The sequence below is a fragment of the Xenopus laevis genome, chromosome 5L (genome assembly GCF_017654675.1).
Source record: "Xenopus laevis strain J_2021 chromosome 5L, Xenopus_laevis_v10.1, whole genome shotgun sequence".
Taxonomy (NCBI): Eukaryota; Metazoa; Chordata; class Amphibia; order Anura; family Pipidae; genus Xenopus; species Xenopus laevis.
The window spans coordinates 128,466,936-128,479,480 of record NC_054379.1 but is presented as its reverse complement, the minus strand read 5'-3'; the positions used below and the strand labels follow the sequence as shown (position 1 = coordinate 128,479,480).

Genomic DNA, 12,545 nt, shown 5'->3' with positions numbered 1-12,545 from the left:
GTATTTGGCCGAATCCAAAATAGTGGATTCGGTGCATCCCTAATTTTAAGCAACATTGCAATATACATTCATTACATATTTTCTATGTTTTTCAAGTTATTTGTATATGTATTGCTATTGAAAGCAGTGTTTGTCCCTGTCTATTCTCTGCCCTGGAGGCTTAGACTGATACAATGTAAGACAAGGCAGCTGATTAACAGACCTGTCTTTGCTGGGGAACTAAGACTTTTGCAACACTGTTTAAAAAGTAACAACCAGGAATTATGCAAAAAATGCTGTCAATAGCTATTGTTTTTTACATACAGTATTACTTTAAAAGCACTAGAAATTTTTAATAAATGTATAATGGAATGTTGTTTAGAATGATTTCTTTTATTAAGAAAATTTTAATTTGAGGGTTGATTTGCCCTTTAAATTAATCTGTTTGTTATGCCCCAGCACTGTATTTATACTCACCTGCCTACTTAGAGACATCATTAGTTGTTCTAGGGATGCACCAAATCCAGGATTCAGTTCGGGATTCGGCCTGGATTCTGCCTTTTTCAGCAGGATTCGGATTCGGCCGAATTCTTTTGCCTGGCCGAACCGAATCCGAATCCTAATTTGCATATGTAAATTAGGGACGGGAGGGAAATCACGTGACTTTTTGTCACAAAACAAGAAAGTAAAAAAATGTTTTCCCCTTGCCAACCCTAATTTGCACATGCAAATTAGGATTCGGTTCGGTATTCGGCCGAATCTTTTGCGAAGGATTCGGGGGTTCCATTATTAAATGCATGGATTCTACTGGTCTCAGCCATAAACACAACGGGCAAGAGATGCTGCTGCACTGGGCACCTTAAGGAGAGCTTCCTTTTTATGTAGACAGCGAAGACCTGTAGGAGCCACCGATTCCCTGATGGACACAATGAATAAGTGGGCAAAAGACTACAAAGGAACATTAGGAAGAAGGCAAGAGAAGGGAAGTACATAAGGAATGGCAAATGCAGAGATGGGGATTAGGTGAGATTGGCATATAAATTGAGAGGTCCAATGGAGAGATTGGCACAAGGGGATACAAAAAAAAAAGGAAATATTTGGTTAATAATATTTCGGGAAAAGAGGGGAGACTGGCACTTGAGACAGAAGGACTGACTGATATGTCTAGAGATGAGCAGAGATTAGGAGAGTGGTCAATGGGAGATAATGGGACAGGAAGGTACATTTGGAGAGAAGATGAATAAAATGGCACATGGGAGGAACAGAGGAGGAGAAAAGGACACAGGAGAGTAAGGAGTGGCACCAAACGTCAAAAAAGATCCGAAAAAGAAAACATGGAATGACGAGAAACAAAAGTTAAAAAGGAAAAGAAGCAGAGTTATTGAGATAGAGAAAGTCCCCCAAGCTACGGTCTGTCTCGCTAGCATGCATACAATTTTTTGATAGTGTGAACTTTTATGCGTGTTTACATGTAACTGATAGCTTAACAAGATTCAGTGACATCTCTGAATTATTGCTTTATTTACTTACATGGGAACAAAATATAAAATGTCTGGCTTTAGTAAAGAGCTCTGTAAATCAGTTTCTTACAGTACAAATTCCGGACAACATTTGGCTCAATACACAATATATAAACCATTCAGATGAAATAATGTTGTGTTATGAAACCATTCTGCAATATACTAATGCTCAGTGGCATTCTCCCTTGTGAATCCTGCAGTTGTTTTGGTTTCCTACTTTGATTTGAGCCACTTAAAATCATATTAATCAACAAGCCTTGTAAGTCCTGGCCTGCTAAACAAATAAAAAGAAGGAATATTTTATTACGTTATGAAACCTACAAGCCTGTATTATGTGCAATCTTGCTCGGGAACTCGTGTTGGGGAAATTCAGTTACTGGAGATCACTTGAGGTGAAAGCATGAGTTGACATGAGCTCCGTGGATTCTGAACTTGCAAACACTCAGGACCCTGAACAAAGAAATCACAGGCGTTTTATAAACTTGAATGAGATATATTGGTCTAATATATTAATATCAACGAGGGGGGTGCCCCCTTATGAGTTCATATTGACATCCATTCAGCTGCTTAAGGTTAAATAGTACCATCACTAGTCACCATTGTTTTTGTCAGTTTTCCCAGCCATAGGTTCAGTAACTATGTTGTTAAAATATAAATTTATACAATTTTGTAATCACTAGTAAAGGTTTAATTATGGTTCCAAGGTGGCTCTAATGTTCATGTACTTTCCTTCCCAAGGCTTACGTGGTGCAATAGCCTTTGCTCTGGCTATAAGGGACACAGATTCACAACCAAAGCAAATGATGTTTACTACAACACTACTAGTTGTGTTTTTCACGGTGTGGATCTTTGGAGGGGGCACAACCCCAATGCTGACATGGCTTCAAATCAGGTTAATATAATTTTTATTTCTATTATGTTAGTTTTACTTTCTTCTCTATGTTAATGCTCTCCAGTCTCAAGAAGCACTCTGTCTTTATTGCTTGTAAAAACATTAGTGTAGAAAGTGTGTAGAATGTTCATTATGTCCTCAAACTCCTTGTAGCCCTGTTGATTTTCTGTAATAGCATTTATTAGCCTGCACTGTAGCAAGGCAGAGCCTTGGCCACTGGCACACCGGGATTCCATAATCATCTTGCTAGAAATGTCTTCTCCTCATAGTGCTGGGTTTACACAGCTCCAGAGTTACCATAGCCAGCTAATACTAATTGGCAGATATAGACGGCATGAATCCTAACAATGGAAGCCCAGTGTTCTAGCAATGCTTTATCGTTTAGTATCAGTGTCTACAATGCCTAAATCAGCAATTTAAGAGACCTATGTCTCCACACTTTTCTAACCTTAATAAAAATAAATAAATAGCACACACTGTAAAGACAGTTTATTAGGATTTGTGTTGCACAGGCACATCTATATAATTTTTTTTAAATAATCTGTGCGAATGATTTCACCTGCAAATGACACAGCAAAGGTAAGTCTAATTCTTCTTATTATTATTATTATTAGCCTTAATCTACTTTGTTGCATAATGTTGTTAATATTGGGATACAACCATATGTATGTTTTGTTAATCCTTCACATGCTTTATATTTAGATTTATTCTTAGGGTCATAAATTATATTGTGCTGGCTAACATCATTGGCAATAATCACCCATTTGTATGTAACTAAAAGGAAGACCTAGGAAGAGGCAGGGAAACAAAAGGATCTAGGATGTGGAAACTTTGGAATAGTGGAGGAGGAGGAAGGATGTGCTTGGGACAGAGGAATTAGCCAACAAAAAGGAAAGAGACTCCTAGGGGGTTATTTACTAAACTCCGAAAGCAATAAAATCGGACTTTTAAAAAATCAGGCATCTCAGACCTGTCAAGGTTGCATATAAGTAAATGGGAGAAGTCCCAATGATTTTTTGATGTGCTCTGGGTTTCGTGCAATACCCCGAAGTTTTTGGGTGAAAAATCCGAAAAATCTGATGAAAGCAAATTTTTGGGAAAATGTAATAGTAAATAAACGGAGTGGGTTTGTAGCAGAAAATATTGAGATAAATTCAGACTTTGATAAATAACCCCCCTAGAGTTACATACCTTTCAAGTGGTTGTAGGCAAAGCATATGGAGAGAATTCAGAACGAAAAGTATGGGGTAAGAAAAGCTGAAATGTAAGAGAAACGTACAAAATTAATTTAGGGAAACAGGAAAGCATATGTGCATAAAAAGTGTTTAATTCTCCTATGAGGATAAGTACTTTGCTAAACTTTTAACCTTAATTATAATTAAAACTGTGTAGTGTGTAAAATATAATTCTAACAGAATATATTGACTACATAAATCACTTTAAGTAAATCAGCCATGGGAAACTGCATATTATTATGCTCAATTAGAAATGGAACATTGTATAATGGAACAGATCAGTTTTGCAGTAGCCCTACTTTATAAAAAATATTATTTGCAGCACAATGATCCACTTATCTGACTGTTACACGCCTAACAAAGGTTGAATGTTAGAGTTTTTTTTACCTCGAATGAACTCGAAAGACCTGAAAACTCGAATAGTATCTTATTTAAGAGAAAATGGGAACGTCTAAAACTCGATCGAATATTACCGACCTGAAAACTTGAATAGAATTAGAAACTCTAATCAAGTTTTTTTCTCCCAAATTAACTCAAATGTCAGGAAGGCTATGAACATCTTCAAAATGGGTCACTGGACCTCCGCCATTAACTTCTACATGAACTTGGCAGGTTTTCGGTTGAATAGTCAAATTCGAGTTCCCAGGGTCAAGGTATGATAAATCTCAAATCTGCGTTTGGATTTTTCCCAACTTTGTGAATTTTGGCCAACTCGGAAATTTGAATTTGAATTTACAATTCGAACCTTAATAAATCCCTAGTGTGCCCTTTAGAATTGCACTTTGATCTTCTTTTTATTTCTTTAGCTTATAAGTATAACTTCAACACAGAAGTAGAAAATAGTGTAGCTAGTTACAAACATTCTACAGTCCCTTCTCCATTTCTGGTAGATCAAATACATGTCTGAAATGATCTTCCTTAAATGAAATACGAGGCAGCAAACTGTAACAAAGCAAAGCCAGTGGCAGCTTTGAACAGAAACATTCTGAGCACATTCTTTTGGTTAGGCTATCCCTTCTCTTCCTTCTTCCCTAATAGTGAAATCTGTAAACTAAGAATGCCCCTCAGTTAAATAATCATTTGACCTGTGATGTTCATTTTGTTAGTTCAGAACCTACAATGATCTTTAATCCAGGCTGGCTGTAAACTAAAAACGGATTACTGACATCCACTTATGTCTGTGACCTTATTAGACCATGAACAGCCTAGAGGCATTCGCATAGAAAACAAAATTCCAGCTAAACAATATCTCCTGGAGGGTAGCCAACCAGGCAAGAAATTAATTAAAAGAGAGCCAATCTGAACTGAAAGTCATAGTGCATTCAATCTCCGTAACAATATTCTGTAACTGCGCTTAGAGGGAATTGATAAAAGTTTTGCTTCAGTGGTAAATGGCATCAGTTTTGTAATTCCAATGGGGAAAAACTGGATGGTGGCTTACGGCGCATTAGTAGATTTACCAGCAGTTTACAAAGTCAGAATTTTAATAACAATGCTGGCTCAACCTACTGCCTACTGAAACAAACATATAATGGTTATGTATAATTCTCAGTCATAGACCATAAACAGGTAGATGCTCTTCAGTAGAAAACATAGAAGATAACTTTCAATCCAGTTGTTATGCTTCATAGCAATTAAATTATGAGAGCTGGATTCACATTCACTATGCAACCATGTATTAAATAAAATGTCACAGAAGAATTAAATCAAAATAGACTGAAAATAGACCATCTTTAAAAATGTGTTTTATTGTGTCTTTATAGTAAAGCACATGGAACTGACTGTTTTAAAAGGCTTTTTATTACCAGTGAGTCTACATCTTCCTATGGTAATAACAACATATGTAGAGTACCCTTGTTATTCTCTCTTAAATTAAACCAACATTCCATAATTTTGTTTCTTTGCCTGAAAAGAGGTTTCTCCTTCTGCCTGAACCTTGACTTATGATTGTTGTCTGCCCTTAGTTTTGACTTGGGCAAAAACGATGGTGTTGCTGTTCCTGATCTCTTGGCTGTCTGCACCATAATCAAATTTAAATTTATTGTTGCTTTATTCCTCTGGTATTCTTAATGACATTATGTAATAAAAGGTGCAAAGTTTGTTACAGGTCTAATCACCAATAGCAACCAGCAGGTAGAATTTACATGTAAAGCACTGCGTATCTTGACAGCGCTATATAAATAAATGATGATGATGTCACTTGTTTAAAAGAAAACATTTGGCTGCTTTACTTCACCTGGACAAACTGTATGCCTTTTTTTGTAAATCGGGATTTGTTTTCATGGGTTTTCCACAAAAGTGCTCTGAATCTGTCAGTATTGCCAAATTGACAGCACAACTTGTCTCAACTCTGGTTAAAATTTAAACTGTGTGACGGCTCAACCTACCATTCCAGAAAGACTTGGTTAGATACAGTAAAAACCATGATTCAAAGCAAATATTTTTGGATGCCCTTCAGGTTGTTTTGACTGCCACTCCTGATCCTCTACTGGCTCCTACTGGTTTTCTATATCTTTATTAAAAGCCCCCTTTAACCATGTGTTTACTCAATGATCAATCTAGTTTTTGATTCAGCTTTCTCAGTTTTGTTAATTAAAAAGTCTACATTTGCTCTTCTCACAGTTGAGGCTCTGGGACAGATATGACTTCCTTTTGGATGACTCTCCTGCCTTCCTTGTAACCAGCCACTTAGTACAGCCCTTGCATCCTCAGCTGCTTCATATTAGGTGTCATTCTGTTGGTGAAATATATCATTTTAAATCCTGGTGGAAGAAACAATAGTGTTGGTTTTAGATTGAAGCAAGGCCACTCCTATGAATGCTTTGTTTGCTTGAGGCTGGAGTGACTGGATGTCTAACATAATAGCCAGAATAAAACTTTCTGCTTTACATCTCTCTATCTCTTAGTTGGTTTAGCAACTTTAAGAAGGGCACATGGGACATAACTGTTCTGTGAGTTTGCTATTGATCCTTAGCATGCAGCAAACAATTATGACCTGTATGGCCCCTCAAGTCATTGATTGGTTATTGACTGGTAACCAATAAGAGAGCTGCAAAGCAAGAAGTAGCATTCTAACTATTGTGTTAGACATCTGGTGACTCCAGCCTTTATACATTACATTTTGGCTAACTATATTTAAAGGAGAAGGAAAGGTTAAAACTAAGTAAGCCTTATCAGAAAGGTCCAACTAAATATACCAATAAACTCCCAAAGTAGTGCTGCTCTGAGTCCCCTGTCAAAAGAAACACTGCATTTCTTTCCTTCTATTGTGTGCACATGGGCTTCTGTATCAGACTTCCTGCCTTCAGCTTAAACCTCATTGCCCTGGGCAAGAGCATGTTCAGTTTGCTCCTCTTCCCCCCCACCCTCCCTTCTCTGCTGTAATCTGAGCCCAGAGCAGGGAGAGACTCAGGCAGGAAGTGATGTCACACCACATTAAAACTGCAGCTCCTATTCTAAACAAACAGAGAGTTTCTAGTGCTTTTTACTCAGATATGGTAAAACATTCTACAGAATAAATATAGCATTCTAGCTTGCACTATTGCAGCTAATCTATTGGCAATAAAATGCCTCCGTAGCTTTCCTTCTCCTTTAAAACAAGTTCTATTTTGCACAGCCTATCTATTTACCCAGTTTTTATTTTTATACTGAACAATCCCTTTTAATACCAAACTGGAGAACTGCTGAACAAAAAAAGCTAAACAAGTATCTCAAGTTAATTTAAAGGTGAACTACCCCTTTAATAGTTACAATGTCCCTTCACAAGCACCTCTTCTCTCAATTCAAATTTGAAATTTTTTCCTAGTTATTTATTGTTTCATTTACTCTATCATTTTAGTTGCACATTTCTGCACTTTTTCCAGCTCACCAATGTTCTTCAAGCCTAAAACTGTCCTGCTCACCAAAGATATGGTCATACTAGGGATCTACAGCATGAAGAGGCAAAATTATACCATTCTTTGAGTCAATGCCCCTTGAACTTTATTAGATTTAGTAGACACTGCCTAGACTTATAAAGTCTGTTATGCCCAATAACACCCACAATAAATGCTTCTCAGTTAAGGATGCCGCAATACAATGCAATTTGTATTACAATGCAATTTAATTGATGTTATTTTTGCCTAAGTGCATAACACTGCATTTATCAATGTCAAACCTCATTTTCCAAATTGCTGCGTAGTCCTACAGTTTGTTCAAATTGCTCTGCAAAATGGACACATCCTGCATGACACCTATAGTTTAATGTAATGTAATTGATTAACACATTAAAAAGCAAAAGACCAAAGACAAATCCCTAAGGTACTCCACTAACAACGCTTGTCCTTCAATATAATGTTCTAGTTGTCACTTCTAGTTAAATCTCTTGGCTACATGTCGCTGGTTAGGCAAATCTTCAGCATTATGTAACAGTTGTAAGAAATAAGACAATATAAGAAATACAGAGCAGAGTGGTTGTATAGAGTTTTTTTTTTATTTTCTAGTAATTGATTAATTCTGCTGAATTAGCGAGGCACCACTTGTTTATACAAAGAAAATGCTGCTCAGCAAGTGCCTTTAACACGCAATGTACTAGTAATTTATATGTAATTTCCTAAATATTAATTACATTCAGCAAGAAACATAAATGTTAGGGTTTCTTAGTTAGGTCTTTGCAATAACCAATGCCAGTTCTATATGCCAAGTATTGTCATTGTGCTGGCCTGACTCCCTGCACAGTGTTAATGCAGGTTTTTCTAAGTTACTGATGCAACTAAAATAAAGACAGCACTCACAAATCTACAGACAACTGCATTTCAGTCTAATCCCATACTGTCTGCATTGTTTTTTCAGCAAGGAATCAGACTGGGAAAGGAAGAAGCAAAGCTTTTTTTTTTTAATAAACCTATTTCTGCAGTCAAAGGAAAAATCTCTTTGTCAGTGTCATCTGAATTTAGTCTAGAGCATTATTTATTAATGTCGAAATATTTCCATAATATGGGCTTTTGAATTGTATTGTCTGCTGTTTAGCTTCAAGGACTCAAACAGAATTGTAGCCTGATTTTGCCTTTGCTTATTTTATAGAAGCAGCCCACTTAAAGGAGAACTAAAGCCTAATTAAAGAAGTAAACTAGTAATGCCTCTGTACCCACCAAAGGCAACCACAGCCCTTTAGCAGCAAAGATCTGTGTCTCCAACGATGCCCCAGTAGCTCCCCATCTTCTTTTCTGCTGATTCACTGCACATGCTCTGTGCACTTACTAAGCTTAGGGGCCGACTCACAATATACAGTACACATAGAATAAAAATGTCACAATATAAGGCTGATTAGTAATTAATACAGATAATTACTACACGGCAGCTCAGAAACCAGTGCAACTAGCATCAGAATTTAATAATCAGCCCTGTAGCATAATCTTAAATTACAGGCCAACCTAATGTTCTGCTTGATAATTTGTGATGACCCCTAAGCTTAGCTTCTCAACAGCTGCTCAGAGCTCACGGAGCATGTGAGTGTCGCAGACACTTTCCAATATGGCGTCCCCTTATGACAAGATTGAAGTAATGGATCTTTGCTGCTATTGAGATGCTAAAACTTTATGCTGGTGTAATATGTTCAGTATGTGAAAAATGGCATTTTTAACCATATTAAATGTTAGGGTTTAGTTCTAGTAATCTGGGACATGCATGCAGCCATTGTAGGTATGTGCATTTAATTCATGGCGTATTGTTTAACTAGTAGAGATTGTGGTCATATGCATTAAATGTCATACAAAACACCCCCAATCTGCTGCCTGATTAATCCTGGCATTATAAACCAGGGGATGTTATAAAGCTAATACAGAGAGATTTTGTAGTTATTGAAAATATCCTGTGAATATGGTAAATGTACATTAACTTTCTTTATACAGGTATGGGATCTGTTATCCAGAAAGCTCTGAAATATTGGATGGCCATCTCCCATAGTCTCCAATTTATTCAAATAATCCAAATTTTGAAAAACTTTTTACTTTTTTTCTGTAATAAAAAAAAAGTGTATTTTACTAGATCTTCATGGGAAGAAGAACCACTATATTGGGTTTATTCAATGTTTAAATGATTTTCTAGTAGAAGGTATGAAGGTCCAAATTAGGAAAGATCCGTTATCTGTAAAAACCTGTAAGCATTCTGGATAGCAGGTCCTGTACCTGTACATACAAACTTGCAAACTTATTTTTTTACAAGACACTAAATAAGATGTGAGTTGTAGGTTACTGCACTTGGGGGAGGAATGGCCGCCAGTGGGCATGGGAGTATTGTTAGGTGAAACGAGGGAACAAATTAAAACACCACCTACCGCCACATACATTTCTTTGCCGAAACACAGCTAGACTGAGATAGGTACTGTAGCCAACTTTTACAAATATATACATTAGGGATTTCTAATAGTGTAATTTAGGCTGACCCAGCTCCATCAAAAGACTAATAGTGATAATTAGAGTTTAATGCATTTATAGTGCTTGACTGATTCTTCTCTTTTTGACACTCAAAGCTCTTTAAAGTGCATAATTACTGAATGCTACACTTGCTTTAGCTTTTGTGTCTGTTATTTGCTGTGCTTGGAAGCTATTTATTTACCAAAAGAAAAGAGAGACCTTCTGACTTGCATTCAATTTAAAAAAAAGCGTTAGGAAATGTTACAATGGTGCTACTAATGAAAATATTATCGTCCCTCCGAAAAGACAGCAGGGCGGTTCTATTAATAATTGGTTTGACAGCTGAAGTATTGAAAGCAGGAAACCTATTAAACTTTCAAAATAGGGGACAATATTTAAATGCAGAAATACATCTTTTACTTTTATCATGTGTAATCATTTTATGTCTTAAAGGAGTAGTTAACCCTAAAGTTAATATTATATATTTATGTAAAACATAATATATGATATATTATTATTAATATTATAATTAGGGTTGCAAACCTTTCTGGATTTGAAAAACGAGTCAAAACTGCCTGCCGGTTTTCTAATTTGGAAAACTAGGCAGGATTCCCTAACATTGACACGGTGATTGGCCAATCGTCAACCACCACATCATAGCCCCGCCCACGACCAGCCCGTGTGATGTCACTGCCCCACCCACAACATCATTGTCCCACCCCATGACATCATTGGCATCATTGGCCCGCCCCCCATCATTCACAGCGGGGAATGGTGGCAACCCTAATTATAATAGTATTTTATATTCCAGTCTATCATTCAAACCACTGCCTTCTTGCTGTGATTAATGGAGCCTAGCAATTAGGGGGGCACTGGAACTAAATAATTCCCTGTGCATCAATCAAAACCACCACTGCACTCCATTTTCCCCAGGCTACCCAACAGCCACTGGATCTGCTGTAGCCATGGTTCTTTTCCTGCATAAACTTCTCCATGCGTATTGGCTTCCAGTGGTAAAATTCTTGTCAAGTGCACCACAAGCCTAATGATTTTCAGGAGCCTTAATCTATATGAGGACTTCCTTACAAAACCCTCCTCTTACCATCACCATTAAATAAACAAAGGCACCTGTCATACAGGTATGGGACCCCTTATCCAGTATGCTCGGGACCAGGGGTTTTCCAGATAACGGATCTCCCCATAATTTGGATCTTCATAACATCTAGAAAATTATGTAAACATTAAATAAACCCAATAGGCTGGTTTTGCTTCCAATTAATATTAATTAGATCTTAGTTTGGAGCAAATACAAGATACTGTTTTATTATTACAGAGAATAGGGAAATCATTTTTTAAAATTTTGATTATTTGGGTAAAATGGAATCTATGGGAGACGGCCATTACCTAATTCAGAGGTATAACAGGTTTCTGGATAATGGATCCCATACCTGTATTATATATATTTGATTATGCTTTTCTGTGTGTGGTTAGCAGACTGGAGAGTGCACAGTAAGCAAATAAATGACTACAGATCATAACACTTCTAGAGTTTTAGCACGAGGATCACTATCCATAATTATACACAAAATTATGAAGCATTGGAAGCTAAAACCAATAAAATCTAATCCTTCATTTGACAAGCTGAATTTTAATTGGGTTTCCCCAGTTAATAAGCCAGTCTGCAAATCTACAAGCAAATAAATGGTATAATCTCCAGCAAGACGTTGTTTTTTTTTTGTTTTCTGAGCCTCGTTCATTTAGAATTGAATGTTTTCTATACCCGCAGTCTCTTTTTATTGGAAAGCAATATTGCTGGAGACATTTGCATATACTATTGCAAAGGGCATTGTTTGGTTTATTATTATGTTCACACATGATTTGTGTAAATTATGCAGTGATTATTATCAAAAGTAATTACGGCTCAGGTCCAGAGAATGAATAACAGTAGATGGGTGGAATAAAAAACTGTTTCAGTACTTCTATATAGAGGTTTTGCTTTGCTGAAAACAGTAACTGTCCTTGTTGCCAAAGCTGGTTAAAGGGGTTGTTCACATTAAAATTAACATTTAGTATGATGTAGAGAATGATATTCTGAGACCATCTGCAACTGGCTTCCATTTTTATTATTTGTGGTTTTTGAGCTAATTAACTTTATATTCAGCAGCTAAATAGTTTGCCTTTTCAGCATCTGGTTGCTAGGGTCCAAATTACCCTAGCAACCATGCAATGGTTTAAATAAGAGACTGGAATATGAATAGGAGAGGCCTGAATAGAAAGATGAGTATAAAAAGTAACAATAACAATAATACATGTGTAGCCTTACAGAGCATTTGTGTTTAGATGGGATCAGTGACCCCTATTTGAAAGCTGGAAAGAGTGAGAAGAAGGTGGCAAATAATCTAAAAACTATAAAAAATAAATAATGAAGATGAAAATTTTTGCTTAGAATTATCCATTCTATAACATACTAAGAGGCACATTTCTTAAAGTTCAAATTTCTAATTCATGTGAGTTTTTTTTAAACTCT

General features: G+C 36.5%; 1 protein-coding gene and 1 long non-coding RNA gene across 4 annotated transcripts in view; one reads left to right on the top strand and one right to left on the bottom strand.

The window, feature by feature from the left end:
- slc9a9.L (solute carrier family 9, subfamily A (NHE9, cation proton antiporter 9), member 9 L homeolog) overlaps window positions 1-12,545 on the top strand; it is a 344,517-nt gene that overhangs the window by 207,473 nt on the left and 124,499 nt on the right. For all 3 annotated transcript variants that reach the window (XM_018263826.2, XM_018263827.2, XM_041563391.1), the window contains one exon: window positions 2,238-2,391. In XM_018263826.2, coding sequence (XP_018119315.1) covers window positions 2,238-2,391 — 154 coding nt within the window. The remainder of the gene's footprint in view (window positions 1-2,237; window positions 2,392-12,545) is intronic.
- LOC121393811 overlaps window positions 1-12,545 on the bottom strand; it is a 36,359-nt gene that overhangs the window by 17,226 nt on the left and 6,588 nt on the right. Inside the window, exons 2-3 of the long non-coding RNA XR_005961380.1 lie at window positions 3,583-3,648; window positions 1,821-1,949 (exon numbers count right to left, since the gene is read on the bottom strand). This is a non-coding gene — a long non-coding RNA (uncharacterized LOC121393811). The remainder of the gene's footprint in view (window positions 1-1,820; window positions 1,950-3,582; window positions 3,649-12,545) is intronic.